This window comes from Pteropus alecto, unplaced genomic scaffold, assembly GCF_000325575.1.
Source record: "Pteropus alecto unplaced genomic scaffold, ASM32557v1 scaffold71, whole genome shotgun sequence".
In the NCBI taxonomy this organism is placed as follows: domain Eukaryota; kingdom Metazoa; phylum Chordata; class Mammalia; order Chiroptera; family Pteropodidae; genus Pteropus; species Pteropus alecto.
The window spans coordinates 10,163,505-10,188,051 of record NW_006433024.1 but is presented as its reverse complement, the minus strand read 5'-3'; the positions used below and the strand labels follow the sequence as shown (position 1 = coordinate 10,188,051).

Sequence of the window (24,547 nt, the reverse complement as noted above, 5' to 3'; positions counted from 1 at the left end):
TAGATATATAGATAGACTGAATCATAATAATATTCCTACTTAACAAATAAGAAAACTGAGGCTGTGGAAGTCAGGTGTTTGTCTAAATTCACACACAATTTAAGTCAACGAATATCATCAAACATAATAAAGCATCTCTCCCTTCAGAAAAAAAAGTCCTTAATCCCAGTAAAAAGCAAAGTACCAACATTAATACCAAAATGTATCTCAAATCCATCTTTCTGCTGTCAACACCTCTGTGGATTACCTTAATGCTTCCTTCCTAATGGTTTTCCTACTCCTACTTTCATTCTTCTCCCTCCATGTAGCAGCCAGAGTGATACCAAAAACCACACCTCTACTTTATCCGCTCATGAGGCCTATGTTTCATTTGCAGGCTTTCAGATTCTTTATTACCAAGCTCTTTCCAATGTGAGACTTCACACATGCTCTTCTTTGCCTAGGGCTCTCATTTTACCCATGATATATCGTGTCCTTATAGCTATTTCCTGGACGCTCAATCTAAAGTAGGTCCCTATAACTGATGAGCTATTTGGAAAAAAACATTAGATACACATCTTACCACCAATTACAAGAATAAACTGAAAATGGATTAAATTTAAATTGAAAATGGATTAATTTTTAAATCTAAATTTAAAAATATAATTCAATAAGAGCTAGAAGAAAACTGGATAAATGCCTCTTTTGACTCTGTATAGGGAAAGGCATTCTAACTATGATTTAAAATCCAAAGACTATAAAAGATAAAATTAACCCCCCCAGACACACACACACACACACACACACACACACACACACACACAATTTACAAGGCAAAAAACACCATAAAAAAGTCAAAAGATGACGGACAAAATGAATAAATTTACCACATATATCACAAAATAAAGGGCTAATATATCCCTTCCATATAGAGAAATCGTAAAAATTGAGGGATGAAGGACAAAACCCTTGATAGAAAAATTGGCATAGGACATGAACAGGTAATTCACACACACATACAATTTTAAAATGACCCTTAAATATGAGATGTTTAACTTCACTCATAATAAGACTCATGCAAATTAAAACTACATGGATATACCATTTGATTGGCAAAATTTTTAAAGAATGATAACATATCTTGTTGGCAAGGCTATAGAGAAATAGGCCACAGGTGGGAATGAAACTGTTAACATCCTTATTAAGAGGGATTTAACAATATTTAACAAAACTACATATTCATTTACCTTTTCACTAAATCCACTTATGGAAATTTACCTTGAAAATACAACTCCAACAATGCAAAAACACGTATGCACAAAGTTATTCTTTGCAATTGTTTGTAAATAGTAAACACTACGTCAATAATTAGGTAAGTGGCTGACCAAATGATGGTAATCCACACAATGAAGTACTATTCAGCAGTAAGTTAGAATGAGAAAGAGCTCTATGAACTGACATGAAGTGATTTCCAAGAAACACTGTGAAGGGAAAACAGCCAAGTGCAAATGGGTATGTATAGTATGTTATCTTTCCTGGAAGAAGAGAAATTGAAAAAAATAGATATTTATCTACTCATTTGCACCCCTCATCAAACACAAAGGCATACACATAAAGAATAAACCAGAAACTAATGATAATGGTTACAACAATAGGTTAGGTAAGGATGAGGTGGAGTGGATAGGGGTAAAGAGATGTGACACTTCTGAGATAATCTTTTGGTATAGTTCTGATTATTAGGCACATATTAATGTTTCACATTGTCAAACAAACAAAAAAACAAGGACATGGGGGACCCAAAATGGAATAGGAAGAAATGAACTTAATTATATTTCAAATAAACATAATTATACTGAAGGTGGAGAAGAGGCAGCTTGGGGAAGAACTAACCTAAGTAGCTCTGATACACAGTATTTTGACTGCATGCTTCAAGTCTAAGGCTAAAGACTAAACAAAGTATAAATGATGTACTCTGGCTGGTAAATTAGCAATAGTATGGGTTAGCGATTCCAAAACTACTTTAAATGTATCCTAGAAATGACCAAATAAGTAACATATTGTGGATAATGAGAGCCAAGTTTCTCAGGATCAGAAATGGGATTATAAATAAAGAAAAAGGATAGAATGAACACTTAGGTGTCAGAACTGGACAAGCCAATATGAATTGATGGTTTTACTATATAAACAGATAAGATACAAAATCTCTCTCTCTCTCTCTCCTTAGAGAAATGGCCGATTCCAGGGATATGGTAGGAAAAGTACAAAGTAAGCCTAGAACACCTTGTGATGCCACAACGCAAGCACTAGAGGATAGATGAGGCCAAGTCAAAAGGACCCATGGGCAAGCTTTAAAAAGGCTCTTGCTGGATAGTTTAGGACATCTTTGCAGTAAAACAAATAATGACAAGTAACAGATTATAACCCACTGAATATGAATCCATGAGTCCGTACAGAAACAAACAAATGAACAAAGAAAATAATGAAAGCTCTTCTTTGTAGAAGAATGATGAAATTGGAAAATCACTATTTTGCAAACCCATATTTATAATTGTTTTAAGGCTATATTCATGAATGTATGCTTAAACTGGTAGTTGAAAATAAGAGAACAGTATATAATAGTCTCAAAGTATCTCTCCATAAAATATTTATTAATTACAAAGGAAAAAAAACCTTACAGTGCAAATATCTGGCAGTCTCCACCTCAACCAAGTGATCAAAGTTAACAATATCAGTAATGGGACAAATTAACATCATGTGCCTCCCAATATATGAGGATATGACATCCCTTCTATGAAGTTATTCCAAAAAAATACCCTAAAATATCAGGCAAACCCAAACTTAAGAACATTCTACAAAATAACTGGCCAGTACTCTTCAAAAGTGTCAGGGTCATTAAAAGCAAAGAAAAAACTAAGGAACTACTCCCATTTGGAGGACACTGAAGAGATATACATGGCAAATAACGCAATGTGTAATCTTGGATTGAATTCTGGGTCAGAAAAAAAGGTCATTAGTGAGACAACTGACAAAATCTGAATGAAGTCAGTAAATAGGCTGCTACTAATGAACTGATTTTAATTTCATCAACTCAAATAGTATTTTGAATAGTTCAAGCAGTTCACCAAATCAATAACATTGAACTGATGTTAACTGATGATACAGATCATTGCACAAGGGTTATGCAAGAGAACATCCTTATGTTTAGGAAATATACACTGAAGTATTAGAGGTAAAGGGGCTTCGCATCTGAAACTTATTCCCGAATATTGTTAAGAACAAAACTCTGTGTGTGTGTGTGTGTGTGTGTACACATAGAGAAAAGGTAAGTGATAAAACTAGGGTGATAAAATGTTTAAATTTGAAACATTTGGAGAATCTAAGTGAAACGTATACAGAAATTCACACTACTTTTACAACTTTTTTATGTCTAAAATTATTTCAAAGTAAAATGTAAAAAAAATATTATAAGTCTATCCTGTTATTCTCTCTCCCTGTTCTTTTCAATCAGTACTTTACTTTTTGGCTTTCTACCCATTAGATTGATAGGGTCTATATTACTGCTCCTCAGTACATAACTAGCACCTAGCACAATATTTATAGGCACTAAATATTTTGAATAAAAGACTTAATCATGGATTGTACTGTAGTTTTCTATTCTTTTTCACTGATATAATTTTAAGAGGCCTCCATCAACTGATGGATGGATACATAAAATGTAGTACATCTATAAGGGAACATTATTTGGCAACAAAAAGAAATGAAGTACTGATACATTCTACAACATGAATGAACCCTGAAAACATGCAAGGTGAAAAAAGCCAGTCAAAAAAGAACACATGTTGTATGAATGTTTCTATGAAGTGTTCAGAATATGCAAAACTACATAGATTTTTTGGTTGCCTAGGACTGAGGGTGAGGGGAGATTGGGGAAAGATGCTAAAGGGTGCAGGAGTAGGAGCGGGGGGGTTCTTTTGGGGGTAAAGAAAATGTTCTAAAATTAATTGTGGTGATGACATACAGCTGTGAATATACTAAAAGCTACTGAATTGCATACTTTAAATGGGAATTTCATGATATGTGAATCGTATCTCAATAAAGCTGTTTTAAAAAAAACTTTAAGTGCGCTGCCAAAATTTTTATTGGAAAGCCTGATATATATGATCTATTGTCTGTAGCCACAATGTATGGCAATGAAAACCACATAATTATAAACTTTCAGAACCTTCGGTTAAAACTTCTGTTAAAATTAAATACAGTTGACAACCTCGTGTTTATCTAATAGATTCCCAATTATGTTATGATAGAGAAGAAATGGCCAGTAATTTCAGCCCAATACTGAGCTTTTCCTAGGTAAAGGTGGGTTAGTGAGAGAGAACACTCTTTAAGACTACTCTGGAAGCTAATTCAGGGGTCATCTCTCCCCAGAAATATTCTCTGAACCCTCAGATTAGGCTAAATGTCCTCATTTGGGTTCTCATAGTACCCTGCACACATTTTTACACCCTAGCATTTCTTGAGGTGAACTATTTTTCTCCTCCATTAAATGATGAAATCATGTTTTGATCACCTCTGTATCCATAGCACCTAGCAAAGCGCCAGCACACAGAAAGGGCTCAATAAAAATTGGGAGTGTGAATTTGGACCTGACACGTACATCTCAGTTTTCTATTTATGAAATAGGAATTCCATAAATTCTCTTACCTAACTCAGAGATGAGACATGAGAAACAAACTAGGAAATATATGTAATATCACTTTAAAAAAATGATGCAGTATACGTGCATGGTCTTCTATTATTATAAAGTACCCTATATAAAAGTTATTATTTTTGGAATCATTCTTTGTATCTTTATTCTATTACAGGAATTAATTCTGTCTTATGAAACTTCATGTCTTATGAAAGGCTGATGGGGTAGGGATGCCCTAAACAAAAACTGATAAGCCTAAATTAATTGTTGTCCATTACATGCCTTTCTATCCACTATTACATGCAGAACAGAAAGCATTTTTTACTTGAACACAATTAATGCTAAATTACTCAGTACAGTAGCAAAGACTACAACTGCTATACAGGTTACTTTATAGCCCACTATCTTGTCTCTATGTTCTGAAATGACTCAGAACCACAGGCTAAAATTCTATTTTTAAAAAAAGAAAGAAAAAGATATTCATGACCTGAATGTTGCAACCACACCTCATAAATACAGCACCTTTTGCTGCTAAAATCTTTAATGCATTCAAGAGCCCTACGTGTTCTTGACAGAAACCATACTCAAGCAGCTGAATTTAGAACATGCTGACCTTGAGCAAATCAATGCCCTTAGCATGTACTTCTGGCTTGTATCACCACAAGAGCTAGACAGCCTCACCATCTATAGTAGTCAACAATTTCTGGCCACTGTCCTATGTCTATTTTAAGATATCCCTACTACATTTCTCTGTTGCACGGTTCAAAGAAATAAGGTAACACATGAATCCGTGTTTAAACACAAATTGTTTATCTTGGAATCTAAGGTATGTGTGTTCCTACTGTGATTAGCTCAAAAAAATATTTGTGTTGTTTCCACTTCCTGCTTTCATTTTTTAAATAAAACATATTTTTAACAGAGTAGATCAAGTATAAGACACTTTTGTTTATTACCCAGATTTATAAGTAACCTCAGTCATAAACTAAGCAGATTTGAAATACTTTCAAATATAAACTGCTAAAAATATTGAAAAGTAATAGTTACCTGTTATTTTCATGCAAAACTATACTACGCATGAAAACAGTGCCTGATTAAGGGCTACACTACATTTTCACCTATCTACCTTAATATTTACTAATTCTTCCAACTCTTGAATCTAATTGACGTAGTCCATTTTTTATTTTATCAACTTACATCAAGCAGCATCAACCAAAATGTTAGCACTAGTCTTTGTTTACAAATCAGAACCTCATTTTTTCTAATTCTACTCACAGAACCTATAATTTAGCATAGCAATTGTATAGCTTCTGAAATTCAGGTAAAGGTTATTTACTTAAAATTTTTTATATAAAAACTAATTAAAAACTACTAATTGTACGTAGCAATTATTCATAGCTTTTGCATTCTCAACAGAGGCTAATATTTGTGCAAAGGTCTAAAGCTAGAAACCAATATCTAAAAATATTTAGCATGTTAGATTGCTTTTTAAAGGATTGCCTTTACTCTCCTGAAACATTTAATAAACAGATAATGTCAAGTATAAAAACTAAATAAAATTTTGTTTACTTTCATCTAAAATATTTTAAATAAATAAAAGGAATCTAGGTATCACATGGACTAAATCTGGTATGCAGAATAATACAGGACCCAAATAAAATGAAGTCATTTACTAACAAGTGAACTAAATATAGAGCCCAAGCAGCTGGAGCCTGGGGGTTTATATAATATGCTAGCTGACTACTAAAAGCTCTTAAAACAGAGTACGAAGAGAAGGAACAAAAAACACTATTCTTCTCACGCTGTTAAATAAGATTTTAAGATAATGTTTTCAAAAAAAAAATAATAATTGAAACTAATCTTATATTCCATTAAAATGAAGGGGAAAGTTTGTCAGGGGCATAGAGGATCAAGTAAATCTAACTATGAGATAGTAAATAAGACTTACTACCCTGCCATAACTATAACTTTTAAACCACCTAAAAGATTTTTAAAATAGTATCTACCACTCTAATACTAAAAACCATATAATCAGGAATATACTAAAAGGTAAATCAGACTATATTTGTAATTTCTAATACATATTTTAATAAACTTAAAAATCATCAAGTGACATGTGGGAATCTTCTGATGATCTAGTAATGGGAGGGCATGTGTTTGGAGTTGATTTTTTATTTTTATTTTTTTACTTATATACAGTCAGCATACAATCTTATAATAGTTTCAGGTGTGCCATATAGTGATTTAACATTTTTATAACTTACAATGTGTTCACCTAATTCTAGTAATTATCTGTCTCCATGTAAACTTATCACAATTTATTGACTATATTCCCCTTCCTCTTTTCACCCATCCCCCAACTTCCATCTTTCTGGTAACCATACCTTTGATCTGTTTCTACAAATCTGTTTTTGTTCTGTTTCTTTTTTTTATCTTACATATTTGTATTTCTCTGCCTGACATCTTTCACTTAGCATAATAACTTCTAGATCCATCTATGTTGCAAATGGCAGGGTATTCTTTTTTATGACTGAATATTCCATAGTATATATATTGTCTATTCATCTATCGATGACACTTAGGTTGCATTCATATCTTGACTATTGTAAATAATGCTGCAGGGAACATAGGGGTGCATAGATCTTTTCAAATTAGTGTTTTAATTTTCTTTGGGTACTCAGAAGTGGAATTGCTGGATAGTATGGTCTATTTTTAGGTTTTTGAGGCAATCTCCATACTGTTTTCCATGTGGGCTGCACCACTTTGTAATTCAACAGTGCATAAGGGTTCCCTTTTCTCCACATCCTTGCCAACATGTGTTACTTGTTGACTTTTATAATGGTCATTCTGATTGGTGTGAGGTGTTATCTCATTGTGGTTTTGATTTGCATTTCCCTGATGATTAGTGATGTTGAGCATCTTTTCATATTTTTGTTGCTCATCTGTATGTCTTCTTTGGGGAACTGTCTTTTCATGTCCTCTGCCCACTTTTGGATTAGATTATCTTTTTGTTATTGAATTTTATGAGTTTCTTATACATTTTAAACATTAATCCCTTATTAAATATATCATTTGTGAATACATTCTCTCATTTGGAGAATTGCCTTTTTGTTTTGTTGAAGGTTTCCTTTGTTGTGCAGAAGCTTTTTAGTTTGATGTAGGTCCATTTATTTATTTTTGCTTTTGTTTCCCCTGCTCAAGGGAACATACAAAAAGATAGACTGATATCAAATAGTTGGATTCCTATGTTTTATTCTAGTTTTATGATTTCAAGCCTTAAAGTCATTAATCCATTTTGAGTTTATTTTGGCATACGGTGTAAGAGGGTAGTCCAATTTCATTTTTTATGCATGTTATCTGTCTAGTTTTCCTAACATCACTTGTTGACAAGACTGTCATCACTTCGGTGTATATTTTTTACCTCCTTTGTCATTACTTAGTTGCAGCGAAGGTTTATTCCTGGCATCTCTATTCTGTTCCATTTATCCATGTGTCCATTTTTGTGCCAGTGTCATACTGTTTTGATTATTATAGCTTTGTAGTATATTTTGAGATCAGAGAGTGTGATGCCTCCAATCTGTTCTTTCTCAGGATTGCTCTGGTTATTCAGGGTCTTTTATGGTTCCACATAAATTTTAGAATTATTTGTTCTAGTTCTGAGAATGACCTTGGTTTTTACAGAAATCGGTTCATTGTTTTGGGTAGTATGGTCCTCTCAACAATATTAAGCCTTCTAGTCCATGAACATGGTATGTTCTTCCATTTATTTGTCCTCTTCAATTTCTTTCTTCGATGTCTTATAGTTTTCCGAGTACAGGTTTTTCACACTCTTGGTTAAGTTTATTCATAGGTATTTCATTCTTTTTAATTCAATTGTAAATGGATTGTTTTCTTCATTTCTTCTTCTGATTGTTATTAGTGTATAGGAATGTGACAAATTTCTGTATATTAATTTTGTATCCTGCTACTTTACTGAATTCTTTTATTAATTAATTTTTCTGGGGGATTCTTTAGGGTTTTCTATATACATCTAGAAATAGTGACAGTTTTACTTCTTTCCTATCTGGATGCCTTTTCTTCTTTTTCTTGTCTGACTGCTGTGGCTATATCTTTAAGTACTATGTTGAATAATAATGGTAAGAGTGGGCATCCTTGTCTTGCTCCTGATTTTGGAGGAAAAGCTTTCAGATTTTCACCATTACGTATAATGTTAGCTGTGGGCTTCTCATATACAGCATATATCAAGGTGATGTGAGTTCCTTCTATATCCACTTTGTTGAGTTTTATTATAAATGGATGCTGAATTTTGTCAAAAGCTTTTTCTGTCTGTATTGAGATAACTATAATTTCTGTCCTTGAATTTGTTAATGTGATGCATCAGACTGTTTTATGGATGCTGAACCACTTGAATCCCTCTCACAAATCCCACTTTATCATGGTGAATAACCCTTTTAATGTACTGGTGAATTCGGTTTGCTAGCATTAAGAATTTTGGCATCTATGTTCATCAGGGATACTGGCCTGTAATTCTGTGTACTGTATTTATCTGGTATTGGTATCAGGGTAATGCTAGCCTCACAGAATGAGTTTGGAAATGTTCCTTCCTCTGCACTTTTTTGGAATAGTTTGAGAAGGATAGCTCTTAATTCTCTAAAGGTTTGGCAGAATTCGCCTATGAAGCCATCTGGTCCTGGGCTTTTGTTTTTTGAGAGTTTTTTTTTAAATAACTACTTCAAATTCATTGTTAGTAATTGGTCTGTTAAGATTCTCCATTTCTTAATGGTTTAGTTTTGGAAGGTTGTATTTTTCCAAAAATTTATCCATTTCTTCTAGATTGGTGAATATGTTGGCATATAATTGTTCACAGTATTCTTTAACGATCTTTTGTATTTATCTGGTGTTGACTGTCAACTCTCCTCTTTTACTTCTATTTACTTCTGTTCTCTCTTATGTTTGATGAGTCTTGCTAGAGGCTTGTCGACGATTTTATTTACCCTTTCAAAGACCCAGCTCTTAAGTTTCGTTAATCTTTTCTATTGTTTTTCTATTTCATTTATTTCTGCTTTCATCTTTATTTCCTTCCTTCTACTTACTCTGGGCTGTTTGTTCCTTTTTCTAATTTCTTTGGTTGTAAATTTAGTTTGTGACTTTTCCTGCTTCTTGAGGTAGGCCTGTATAGCTATAAACTTTCCTATTGTAACAGCTTTTGCTGAATCCCAAAGGTTTTGTAAAGTTGTGTTTCATTTTCATTTGTCTCAAGGTAGTTTTTGATTTCCTGTTTGGTTTCTTCTTTGTTCCACTGGTTGTTTAGAAGCATGTTTTTTAATCTCCATGTATCTGTTCCACTGTCCCCCCTTCCCCGCCCCCAACCAGGGTTTTCCTGCAGTTATGTCTAATTTCATGCCACTGTGAACAGAAAATGTTTGATGTAATTTCAATCTTCTCAAGTTTATTGAGGCTTGTTTTGTGGTCTAGTATGTGATCTGTCCTGGGGAATGTTCCATGTGTACTTGAGGAAAATGTGTAACCTGCAGTCTGTCTATCAAGTCAAACTGGTCTAATGTGGTATTTAAGGGCATTATTTCCTTATTAATGTTGTCTAGATCTATCCACTGAAGTGGATTATTAAAGTGCCCTACTATTATAGTATTACAGTTAATTTCTGCCTGTCCATTAACATTTGCTTTATATACTTGGGTGCTCCTATGCTGGATACGTAGATATTTACAATTGTTATATCCACTTCTTGGGTCGAACTCTTTTAAATTATGTAACATCATTGTCTCTTTTCACATTCTTTGTTTTGAAGTCTATTTCATCTAGAATGAGTATTGCTATCCCACATTTCATTTCAATCTGCACAGATATCTTTCTCTATCCCTTCACTTTGAGTCTGTATATGTCTTTAACCTGAAGTGAGTCTCTTATAAGTAACATTGATGGGTCATGGGGTTTCTTTGCTTGTTGTTTGGTTTTCTATCCATTCTGCCACCTTATGTCTTTGGATTGAAGCATTTAGTCCATTTACATTTAGGGTTATTAATGATAGGTCATTATTGACGTGCTTACTGGCATTTTGTTAATTGGTTTTTTTGGTTGTTTTTGTCGTCCTTTGCTATTTTTCTTCTTCCCTCGATCTCTTTCTTTTGATTTCTTTGGTTTTGATTGGATTCCTTTCTCTTCATTTTGTATTTTTTGTATGGTTTTGTTTTATGATTACCATGAGGTTCATATATATCCATCGATATCTATAGCAGACTATTTTAAGCAGATAACCATTCAAGTTCAATTGCATTCTGCATTCTAAGAGCACATTTTCATTTTCTACTCTATTCTGCTCTTGATGTCATGTTTTGTATCTTTTTGTTTTGTGTATCTCCTGATTACTTATTGTAAGTATAGTTAATTTTGCTACTATTGTCTTTTAATCTTCCTATTTTTTTAAGTGGTTGATTCACTGTGATTACTGTATATTCGCCTTTACCAATGAAACTTTTTTTCCCTTTCCTGTATTTTCTTATTTTTGGTTAAGGTCTTTTCATTTCTGCATAAAGACACATCAACATTTCCTTAAGGCCAGTTTAGTGGTGATTAACTCCTTTAGTTTTTGCTTGTCTGGGCAACTTTATTTCTCCTTCAAATATAAATGATAACCTTGCTGGATAAAAGCATTCTAGGTTGAAGATTCCTTTCTTCGAGCACTTTTGAATATCTCCTGCCCTCCCTTCTGGCCTGTAAAGTTGCTTCTGAGAAATCAGCTGATAGCCTGACAGGGTTTCCCTTGTATTTGACTTGTTTCTCCATTCTTGCCGCCTTGAAGATTGATTCTTTATCCTTAACTTCTGCCATTTTAATTAGATATCTCTTGGTATGGGTCTCTTTGGGTTCATCCTGTTTCGAACTCTGTGCTTCCTGGACCTGGATGTCTGTTTCCTTCCCTAGATTAGGAAAATTTTCAGATATCACTTCTTCAAATATTCTTTCCGCTCCTTTTCCTCTCCTCCTTCTGGAATCTACTATATTGTGAATAGTAGAGCACTTGATGTTATCCTAGAGATCTCTTAAAAGAGACTATCCTCATTTTTTGAAATTCTTTTTCTGTTTTACTGTTCCAATTGGGAGATTTCCACTATTTTGTCCTTTAGGTCATTAATCTGTTCTTCTGTATTAACTAATCTGCTAATTCCTTCTAATGTATTTTCCATTTAAGTGACTGTATTTTTCATGTGTTTCTTTTTTATATTTTCTCTTCGTTGAAGTGTTCTGAGTTCTGCTTTATTCTCAAGTTTGTAATGTATCCTTATGACTGAAGGATATCCATTTCATTAGGGTTTTTCTCTGGAGTTTTTCCTTGTTCCTTTATTCGAGGCATATTCTTCTTTTTCTCCATTTAGTTTTGCTTTGTGTTTTTTTGTTGTTTGTTTTTTGTATGAGTTGGATAGAGAGTAGTTATCTTTCCCAGTATTTGAAGAGTGACTTCTGAGTACAACATGCATTGAATAGTTTTGTTAGGCTGACTGTAGTCGGGGCAGGTGCATGTGGTGCCTGGTGTGTCACCTCGGACTGAGGGGGTGGGTTTTGGGTGGATAGCCTGGTGTGTGTTTGCTTCCTTGTCCTTCTAATCTGGCCAGAGCTGCCTGATGTAAATGGGGTTGCTCTTAGCATTCCTTATTATATTAACTGTCTGTGATCTGAGCTGGGTCTAGGCAGAGTTCCTTTGCAAGTGTGGATCCGAAGGTCCCACCAGATCTGCCCCCTCTCCTGTTGGGGAAAGCCTTCGTGCACGCACCTTAGCACTTTGCTAGTTCTGCTCCCTTTCGCCCCTCTCACTCCGCAGGCAGCCCTGCCCAAGTGCTCTGTTGCTTAAATTACCTGGGAGAGGCCATTCTGTCTGCCCACATCTCAAAGCACTCCTAGCTCCACACTTTCCCTGGGTGGGGCGGTAGGCACAAAACTGTACTTTGCTATTTCAGCCCCTCCCCCAGTGGTACAGCAACTCCCAAAATCAGCAGCACCCCTCTCATTCCACATGAGTCAATCGTGCCTATGTGCCCTGTTGTTTTAATTGTCTGTATTCAGAGTAGGGTCTGGGTGGAGCTGCTCTGCATGCCTGCCTAGCTCCACACTTCCTCTAGGTGGGGCAGCCTTACATGCACCCACACCTTACTCTAGTAGTTCTGAACTCTCCCCAGGTGGGGAAGGAGCTCCCACACTGAGTGCTCGCACAGCAGCAACACACTCACTCCACTAGGGGCAGCCCGGCCTGTGAGTACTGCAGTTTTTCTATCTCTGCACTTTCTCTGATCTGGGCAGTCCTGCATGCAGATACTGCAGCATTTTGTTAGCTCTCCACTCTTTCTAGGAGGGAGCCCCACATGAGCACACAGTAGCACCCCACTATCTCTGCAATTTCTCTGGACAGGGTAGCTCTGTAGGTGAGTACTGCAGTGTTTTGTTGGCTCCATAGTCTCTTCAGGCAGGGGAGCCCCTTGTGTGCCCTGTCTAGGGGAAGTGCAAAGCAGCAGCCTGCTGCATCTGCTGGATCAATCTCTAAGAGAACGAGCCCTTGTATGCATGCTGTGGCACTCCCATTTCTGCTGGGTCTAACTCCAGTTGGGGTGGCTGGGGACGTGCTATGGCACCCTGCAGGTCAGCCAGAGAACCTGGATAAAGCTCTGCCCACTAGCCAAGTTCAGGGGAAATGAAACAATGTTCACTGTTCCTCTGGTCCTGGGTTCTTCCCTCAGCTCCCACATAGTTCTCATGGTTCCTCGACCTTCTCTATGTGGCCACCCGCTCTTGCATGTTCTAAGGAGTTAATAACACAGAACCTATTCAGACTGCGGTCAATTGGCTCACAGGTGACTCTCAGGAAGATTTGCTCTAAATATAGGTGTACAATTGATGTATCCTTGTGAGAGGGTGAGCTCAGTCCACCTACACTGCCATCTTGGACCCACTCCTGGAGTTGATTTTTGTAATAGCTAATAAATTTTTCCTTTATCAAGTCCTGGGTACTACTGCATATATTTGCAAGAAGCTAATCAGGGTGAGAGGTATAGTGCAAACGCAGATGCAATACCCAAAAGTAACTACCCTTTGTCAGGCCTAAATTTATAATCCTCATGTTCTAACAATTTCTAAGAATAAACTGCATGAGATCATCTACTTACTAACTTATCTGTGGCCAATATTGGCAGATCCTATACATGCCCACTGTGTTGAGACTCGTGGGGTTCTAGATTATACCAAGACAATAAATTTGTTCAGGCTGAAATGAAAACAATTTCTCAAAATTATAAAACTACAAATTCAAATCATTTGCATACTCAAGAACATATTCTGAAACTTGGTAATCGTAAGCTAGCCCTTAAGACTCTTCTGTACTTGAGGCTAGCATTATATTAAACATGATATTGTAGCACTTTATCAATATTTACATGGAAATTGTTTTCTTCTTTAAATTCCCCTCATAGCGCCAAACCTGAAATAGCATTACTTAAAGCATATAGGTAGAAAGAACATAATAAAACTTTTCATAAAAAGGTGTCCTGAACATTCGTGGCAGCCATGGAAGTGTGTCTGAATCTTAAACTCATTAATCAAAAAAACTTTTTGAATTCTTATAACTTTTCTAAATGTTCGGTTATATCTGATGACTTTAATAAACTATTTCTCTTAAGTGCTGAAATGCCCAAAGCTATATACAAAAAGTACTATAAATCCTTTTCCCAACATATTGGGAATTCTACTTGACCACCATTAATCACCAATCATTCCTTCAAATCTTCAAAGAATAAAAATAACCAAATATCTTTGGCATGGAACTTTACAGTAGAGATTACTATTCTGCTTGGGCAGATATTATGCCTAAATTTAAAAAATCTTTTTAAAACCTCAAACCTAAACTGATCTTGCCTTGATTTCTTTATTTATCCGAAGTAGTCTTTTTTCATCACATGCACACACAGATTTCAGTTAGCAAAAATTCAACATTTATTAAATAACCAAACAGTGTCACCTACCTGTAGTACCGAGATTGTAGATATGTTGAACAAACAGTCTTTGATACATGACTGGCCGACCCAAAGTCTATTACTTTAACCCTGTAAGGCTGCCGAACAGGATCCACCAACATAATATTCTCTGGTTTGAGGTCAGCATGAATTAAACCAAGACTTTTCAATTTCTTCAGTGCAGTGGCCACTTGTTGAAGAATAGGTCGAATTACTTTTAGTGGCAGGGGACTGAATTTATTTTGTTTCAGAAAGTCATACAAGTTTTGTTCCAGCATCTCAAAGACTAAACAAGTATGGTTACGGTGCTGAAAGCACTCATAAGCTCGTACAAAGTTATATTCATCAGCATTTTCAGTACTGAGTCTTGCTAATATGCTCACTTCTATTTGACCTTGACGTGCATAAGAAGGGTGATTCTTCAAAATTTTGATTGCTACAATTTCATTTGTCCCTCTTTTCCAGCATTTGACAACTTGGCCAAAAGTGCCTCGACCAAGAAAATCAAGGACTTCATAAGTATTTTTCATGGAGCATAAGACTTCATGTTGTACTAACTGATAGTCACCTTCTCCAGTGGTACAATTCTGTTTTGTTCCTGTGGTAGTTGTCACAACTGTCACTGGATTTCCCATGTTGGTTTGCAACATTGCAGGAAGTATGGACAATTCATCGACAATCTGCATTGCGCTGCTATGATTATCCAACTCTTCACTCTTGCGCTTCAATCCGCATCGCTGGGGGCCTCCTAGGAAATGTAATCTGTGTCGCCACGCTCCAATCTGAGGTGCCTCCACTTGAACTTGCTGAGCCTGAGTTGCTATGACCTTTGTAGCACCCGCAGTGTTTTTTAAAACAACAGCACTTGTCTGCAACGAAAAGTTGTGTCCTCGAGGTCTGTTAAATGCCACCTTTGTCTGAAAAGCACTACCCTTCGTGAGAAGATGAGAATTTCCAACGTTTCTACCATTCACATAGGTCCGTGGATAGTTTCTTTCCTGGAATATACAACTGCTTGGCTCTACTTTGAGTTTCTTCACACTACAAAAGGCACTTGACTGAGTTTGATAAACATATGGTGGGTAGACCAAGACTTGTGAGGCCATACCTGCACAAGAAAGAGAAAAAGGATATATTAACTACAAAAAAATTTATAATTTTAAATCTCATAACAAAAACTTTTAAGAGTCAAATCCATAATTTGTAAAAATAATTAAATTCTATCAAAATTTTTTCCCTTTGCGAAGATAAGCATTTTCAATAACGCTACTTTGGTTAGTTAGTATTTCAACTATTTTGAGTATTGCATAAAGTCACTTCCAGGACACACACCTATCGAAATAGACTCAGAAAGACAGATGATGAAACTTATAGCTATGAATTTCTAAAACAGCTGTTATAAATATACTTGGGAATCTAAACAAAAGCATCAGCATAAATAGGAGAGACTTGAAAACCATTTTTAAAATAGAACTGGTGAGCCTGCATCACACACATAGATAGTGAGCAAGCAATTAGGCAGTATCTAACAAAATTGCAAATGGATATGCCCTCTGACATATAATCATGCAATTCAGATATAATGCAAGACTACTCATGCAGCACTATATAAAACAACATATATTGGAAATAACCTAAACATCCATCCAAAGGCACTGGTTAGATATATCTTGATAAACATGCCAACTATACTCTTTAAAAAAAAATAAAAAGACTGTTTACCCTATTATGGTCTGAGTCCCAAGATAATATTGTTATCTGAAAAAAGCAAGAATCAGAAAAATGTGTACTTTACAATAGATATTACCACGTGCTTAACTAAAAACAGAGATTTATATATGTATATATTTGCATATACATTGAATATCTATACATACATAAAGATATTGTAGGTTTCTTTGCCTTAGAGGACAGTAACAAGAATAATGGGGGCAATGAGAAAGATATGCTATTCACTGTACATCCTTTTTACCACTTTAATTTTTACTATGTATATATACTACCTGTTTGAAAGTTCTTGAATCATCTGGGGAACCTATAAACATATATACACTTTGTATTTAGAGATAAAATAATATCTGGGATATGCTTCAAATCAATAGAAGAGAAAGTGGAAGGGGACATGGATTAAATGAGATTGGCCATAAACTGTTCATTATAGGCACCTGATGGTGGATAAAAAGGTGTTAATTATACCATCCTGTCTACTTTTTAATATGTTTATATTTTTCCTTAATAAAAAGTTAAATTATATACTTAAAACTCCACCCAGAAAGATTCTGTGGTGAGGTCCAGACATCTGTACATGTACAAGCTCCCAAGGCTGTTAGATTCTAGTCTGTACATAAGCCCTGAGCAAATTCAAGTTCTAACCAATTCAAGGCCTTCAAGTCTGAAAAATCAGGGTGAAGTCTTAGGGAACAGAATGCATACTACTCTAGGCCAATCCATGCCATGTTAAATCAAGGTGTTATGTGGACAGCAGCTGAGATCCAGGTCAACTTCCCTATAGAGATATTAAAGAAACTACTGCAATTTCAGAATCCTGTTGTTCCTACCTTTCCTTTCCCAGCACACCAGCTATGAGGCAAACAATTAAACCAAGGGCCAAGGCTAAACTAAAGGAGACTTAGAAAAAGTAATTATCCCACACCACCCAATTCTCAACTACTGTGCTCTGTGGGACCAATCTCAAAGGTGACTTTAGAAAAAAACACAGAAAGGAATGTCACATAATACACATAAGCACATTAAGAAGGGGGTAAAGGAATGGTGCTGGAGATAATTGTTATAACAAACCACAAAAAAAGAACTCTAAATTACTAATTAACTTGACCACTGTGATTCCCTGCCACATGAAGTATTAAGCCCTTCCCTTCTCCCACCATCTATCAGGTAAACTCATGACCTGATAAGAGTATCTTATATTTGATATTTATAGATTTTAGAATACAGTATTTCCAGGAGCTTCTGAAGTCCATGGAGTCTGAAACAATGATTCAGTACAATACTATTTTCTATTATTTTTCATTGCAATGTATACTATGCCTATGTTATACCTCTGCTGCTATATTATTAATGATTTTGTCATTTGTTCTTATCAACTAAGAAATGAAGTTATGAAATATTACCCCTTTGTGAGCTGGGGCTACATACAAAATATCAATTAGAGGATGGTGAAGACTCCTTTTAAAGCAACCATTAAGCTTCCATTCCGCAAGCGTAATAATCCCAGGTACTTTAACTTTGATTTATGGGCTTTATTTTTCTATTCCTCTAAAAAACTTTAAGACCCATCTGAACTCTATCCAAATTCTTCACATCCTCTTTCAATTACTGAAAGAGCAATGTAACCAATACTGACACCCACAAGCATGGGTCTGACCACTAACCATAATAAAATATTTTTTTATTATATATATATTATCAGGTCTTCTGAAAAGGGGAGAAAGAAGCAGAGATAGAAATACTTTACTACTTTATGCACATTAGTCAATATGAATCAATTCTGGACCATTTTCTGCCAAACTTATACACAGACTGTATATAATCAGGTTCTTTCAAATGTACTGTGACATCATTAATAGATTTAATTAGTTAATAATGTCTTGTATTCTCTTTATTCAACTTTCTTCCTTTACTTGTCTATTCTGTTTTCATTTTTTTTATTATAGTAAAATATACATAAAATTTACCATTTTTGAGTATACAGTACATTTTGTACCATTTAGTACACTAACACTGCTGTGCAACTACCATACCATCATCCATTGCCATAACATGTTTCCTCTTCCAAAACTAAAATTCTGTACCCATTAAACAACTGTCCATTTGCTCCCTCCCCTTAAGCCCCGGTAACTACCATGCTACATTCGGATTCTATGAATTTGACTATTCTATGTACCTCATCATATACATGAAATCATACAGTATTTGTCCTTTTGTGAATGGCTTATTTCACTTAGCATGTCTTCAAGGTTTATCCACATTGTAGCATGTATCAGAATTTCCTTCCTTTTTAAGGCTAAGTAATATTCCATTATATGTATATCCCATATTTTGTTTATCTATTCAGCCACCTAAAGACACTTGGGTTGCTTTCACCTTTTGATTATTATAAATAATGCTGCTGTGAACATGGATGTACAAATATCTCTAAGACCTTGCTTTCAATTCTTTTGTTTATATACCCAGAAGTGGAACTACAGATTATATGGTACTTCTATGTCTAATTTGAGGAACCACCATATTGTTTTACATAGCAGCTGTACCATTTCTTTCTCTCTCTCTTTTTTTTTAATAGGCATCCTAATGGGTATGAAGCTATCTCTCATTGTGGTTTTCAAATCTCCATTTTTAAAACTAATTCTTTCTTCATCAATACTGGCTGTATTAACTACAGCTTCATGTCATCAGTGCTATAACAAGAAAACTTTATTTTTTTCAGTGAATTACTAATGAATATTAAACATTACACTTAAGACTAAGCTCTTACAAAAATCCATGTATTAGCTGGGCATTCCCAAATGATTACTGAATAATCCCCAGTTCTTTCAGGCCATCGATGACAAGTATAGAAATTATTAAATTAATAAAAACATCAAGTTTTAAATTAAGACACAAATATGAAAATGTGATCAGTACTAAAGATTTCTAAAGATCTACAAGAAGAAATACATGAAAAATAACAAATAAAAGAAAAGCCTTTAAAGAAAGATTTTTCTTTTCTTCTAAGAAGGAGCTCAGGGCACCAAACAATACCTCATAATGAACAGAGAGATAAAAGACCAGAGCATTAAATCTGTAGCCAATACTCCACAATTAAAAAACAAAACAAAACAAAAAAAAAACCTAGCAACACAATAAACAAAAAACATCACCTCAATAAAAGTATCTTAGGGCAGTGGTCTCCAACCTTTTTGGCACCAGGGACTGGTGCTCCTATGAGAATCTAATGCCTGATGATCTGAGGTGGAGCTGAGGCGGTGATGCCAGTGCTGGAGAGCAGCTGCAAATACAGATTATGCTTTGCTTGCCGGCCAGCCGCTCACCTCCTGCTTTGCAACCTGGTTCCTAAGAGGCCACTGACCGGTACCCAGTACTGGTCTGTGGCCCGGGGGTTGGTGACCCCTGCCTTAGGGAACATTTTCACTTAACTGGAAATAAGCAATTAGCTACATTATGGCAAAGTAAACCTCTGTCTGATTCTATTTAAAGACCCTACATTCAAATTTCTTTTCTGAACCTATCCATTCTGCTTCCAGGATATACTAAAATAAGTAGACACAAGTATAGTTCACTTTCAAAACTGAACTTATTACTACTTTTTAAAGGGAGACAGAATGGAACAGGAAATGAATAATACAGATAAGATTGCTTTATCACATAAAATGTACCAATGCATCTTTAATTTGACAGCTTCAAAGCTAACAGAGCTAGAGGATCATCCTATGTGAAAAAAAAGTAATGGTATCTCATGTTCTCCACAGTTAGAGTAGTACTAAGTTCACTACTGGAATGATGTGTTTTTAGTCAATTTACACAAATATACATTAGAGACTATAATTTCCTTCAACATGCTATGATCAGCACCAAGGATAAAAGGATTAAAAAACACTGTAAAAATCAGTGAGCAGACTGAAAAACAGAAACCACCACCACCATCACCATCATCCCAACCACCACCACCACTACCCGCCCCCCCACACACACACGCACACACATGCACACACACGTGTGCTCCTTGATCTACTACCAGGTCCCCATCCTATTCTGGTCTTTACCTAGATCCAGTCATCTCCCAGAGCCCTGTCTTTTCCTCTCTGGTCTAAATTAAATCTCAAGATCTTATCTGCCCATATCAACACAGAACTTCACTTTCTGTCCTCAAAACATTGTTCATCTCTTCCTCTGATCTACTAACTTTCTGATTATCTCTGATTACCAGACAAATGCGGGATACTCTTTGCTAAATTCTAGTTCCTGTCTTTCTAGTAAAATAGATTCAAAAGGAAGACTTCTCTTATGTAACACAAAAGGTATTTTGAAATATGCTTAGAAGCAAAAGAATCCAGAATTCTAAATCTGACTATGGTGGCTGTCGATCTTTTTCCTGATAAATCTCATGAACTTGGAAGAAGTGAAGCACTTCAAGGGAGGTAGTATTCAAGAGCAGTACTTTTTCAGAGAAAAATGTTAGGAAAGGTGGTCTTCAAAGCTTTTTTACGTGTAAAAATGAATAATTAACTTAATCATTCCAAGAAGAGTTTCCCCATCACTACAATGACTTTCAACACTGCAGGATACCTTTTTGAGAATTAGAGCATACTAGTTCACCTAGCTAGTGAACCAGAGAAATTATGCTGTTCTTAAACTACTTTTGCATTCCTCACAAAGTCTAGCAGGGTGAAATGAAAAAGCCTCAAGCTATCCTATGGCTTCACATGTTTTCAAAGTTATTTTTTATAAGAAATTGCAAACATCAGTCTTACTACAACTCTACAAATGTACAAATGACTACGTCTTGGTTTCACAAGGCCTAACTAGCGATCAAAGAGATTAAAAGAGATATAATGAAATCTTCAAAGTACCAATATTGTCTATAATCTAGTTTCATGTAAATAGATTATTCCAGTTTGGTCTATCCAAAGAGTTTAAGATTTTGCTTTCCTGGGTATATTTAGAAAGGAAAGCATATTTTTTCCATTTTGAAAATATTTCCATGCACATGAATATCTTCAGGCATAAAGAATATTAAGAAATCAAAAAAGTTTCATTCAGAATCATTTTTATATTTGTTAAGTGGATACCATCAATATCAGAACTTCATTTCTTTTTCAATTGAAAATCTGTCAACATTTTACGGAGGGGAAAAGACATTTTTTCTTCAGAGCTTTAAAACTGAAAGATAAAGGTATTAAATACAGAGAAGAATGTTAAAAACAATTATCACATCACTATTTTAATTATATAGTGACTGATTAAAGCCATGAATTACACAACTGCGTATTTGTTATTGTAACGCCATTCTGACCATTTTACTTCAGATTATTTCATACATATTTTAATTATGTCAATATTTTGCTGTTTGTTACTTTCCAAAAATCAAATAACAGCCTCTGAAATAATTATGGTCATACCACCAGTGAAAACCTTTAGCTAAAAGCTGTATTATTTGGGCTACAGTATAAGTTTCTACTAATTGACCTAATTTTCAACTTATTCTTTAAATGACAAATGAGTTAGTAATCTATAAAAGTTATATTACTTTTTAAATGTATTACAGCATATCCACTGTGAATATTATCAAATAATATTTAATATTATTTTAATTCTATCTTTAACCATACTTACCACTGACAAAAGATGGTTGGCCTAGTTCTCAAAGAGTTAAAAGTTTGAAGTTTGAAAATTCAATCATCACTTGAGAAAAAAGAAAACAAAGTTTAGGTTCCCTCATTAGTACCGAAATTTTAATTTGTAACAACAAAACACAAGTGAACCTATCAGGTTTTTTTCCTGACAATGTCAAAAAAATAGATCATATTTTGTGAAAGAAATGAAAGAATTACTAATAACTATATTAAGCCTTTTATAAATTATTTTCATTTGTAAATTCAAATTTTGGTGTACTATTTTTTTAAATAATCAAGTTAGTTTACCTAAGATTTAATCACTCCTGTATGTTTTCTTTAACATGTACAAACTACAAAGACAAAGCAGTTTATAACTCCTTTATGTTTTGTATAAGCTGAAGAGATCTTTGTATTTTGTATCTGCTTCACTATGGTATGGTTACCCACCTCACCCTACCCCATCCCAAAAGAAGGAGATCTTAGGAAAAGAAAAAAAAAAAAAACCTGTCTCCAGTTAGCGATTTTCCAAATTTCTATCATATAATGACCATCTGTGAATTTATCATAAGTTTACAATGCTTTATTTGTCCCTCATTACATTTAAAGGGTTTCATTCCCACATGCTCTAATTATTCTCCAACTAAAGTGCTGGAATTTCCTTTGACAGAATAAATACAAGAGGAAAAAATCTTCACCAAATACAGATATTCCCACCTTTCCATTCCAAAGAAGATTTAAAAAAAATAAAGAACAGTCTATACATGTCTCACTACACAAAGCATACCCTAGTCAGCCTATACAGATTTATATTTTTAATCTCTTTCAGCTTAAAATTAATGTTACATTTTTAATAAATCACAAATCTCTGAAATAAAGATTTTCTTTTGATAAGATACAAATAGCACAAACTATAAAACAATTGGAAAGTTTGACTTTATTAAAATTGAAACTTTTGTTCATTTATCAAGTGATACCAGAAATAAAGATAAGCCATGGATATGGAGAAGATATTGGCAAAACATATAACTGACAAAAGATTTATAGAAATCATATTGCTTGGCAAACTCAGTAGAAAAATGGGTAAAAGATATATAAACAGCCAATTTACAGAAAAGGAAATAAGAGATCAAAAGACATTTTTAAAAATTCTCAACCTCACTAGAAATAAGAAAAATAGTAATTAAAACTACAGTAAAATGCCATTTTATACCCATCAGACTGACAAAAAGTATAATACCTAATGTTGAAGAGGAATAAGGCAACAAAGACTCTTACATACTAGTGTAAAAACCACAATCACCTTTGTGAAGAAGCTGAAAAAATGGAAATAATATAGCAATTCTTCTCCAAGTTACATATCCTGTCTAGAGAAACGCTTATACTTAAGTACAAAAAAATAAAACAGGTAAAATAATGTTCACTGCTACACTGTATGTTCTAACAAAATTTTGAAATAACCTAATTTTTAGAAAAGGAATGGATAAAGTGCAGCTTTTTCATGCAACACACAAGTGTAGTTTATACCACAATCATCATATATATGGGTACCACAAAAAAAAAAAGGAAAACACCAATTATAAGGATAAGACATTACTGATTTTAAGATATATCACAATTTCAAGATGTTAAAATGTGGGAAAAACTGTACATGTTAGAATTAATAATGTGCAGCAAAATAAATAAATTGACTGATATTACATATATCAACATGGATAAATCTCAAAACACCAATGTAGAATGAAAAACAAGTTGCAGAAGAGCATGTATCATTTATTATAAAGTTAACAGCAGACAACCCTATACTGTGCTTTAGATATATTCGGTATGTAGTAAAAGTATAAAAACATGCGTGGAAATGATAAAAATGCTGGGAAGAAAGGAAAAAGGAAAGACTTCAGTTATATGAACTTATTTTGCACCTAGGATGGCAGTTGCACAGGAACTGATTCTATTACTCTCTCTACTTTCATAGCCTAAATTGATATTATTTTTTAAATGAATAGGGGAAAAAAATCTACCAAACAATGGAACAACCTCTTTAATTAATTGTATTTTTAAAATTTAGGAAAACCGTTGAAGATATATATTATTATCATATTCAATCAACTATACCCTATTTCATTCCACTTTTCTTTCAATTTTTAAAATTTTCTTTTAATTCAAATCAAGTAAAGACATTTAAGAGAAGGAAGATTTATCAATAAAACATGTTTTTTCATTAATGAGTCTCCTAGCAAGAGGCTAACGTGTGTGTGTGTACATATATATAACTACATTATTAATGAGAACAGTAACATAGGATATAGGAGGCATGAAGGTAGCAAAGAAAAGGGATGATTAACATATGCCATGAAGGAACACAAAAGAATTCAGTAGTAAGTTAATCTATGAGCTAAATTTAGAAGGATGATGGGAAGAAGTCTACGATGTAGAAGAGGATAGTCCATGCAGTACAAACCAATAGCATATATAGGGCGGAGACTAATGAAAAATATGACATACTAGTTTTATTT

General features: G+C 34.4%; 1 protein-coding gene across 5 annotated transcripts in view; it reads right to left on the bottom strand.

Annotated features, from left to right (window-relative positions):
• HIPK3 (homeodomain interacting protein kinase 3) overlaps nt 1-24,547 on the bottom strand; it is a 77,265-nt gene that overhangs the window by 40,100 nt on the left and 12,618 nt on the right. For 2 of the 5 annotated variants that reach the window (XM_025044091.1, XM_025044090.1), the window contains one exon: nt 14,689-15,787. In XM_025044091.1, the coding sequence (XP_024899859.1) occupies nt 14,689-15,785 (1,097 nt within the window). In that variant the 5' untranslated portion in view covers nt 15,786-15,787. Of the gene's footprint in view, nt 1-14,688; nt 15,790-22,032; nt 22,102-24,547 lie in introns of those variants that run through there. The other 3 variants (XM_006908015.3, XM_006908017.3, XM_006908014.3) reach the window with 2 other exon arrangements.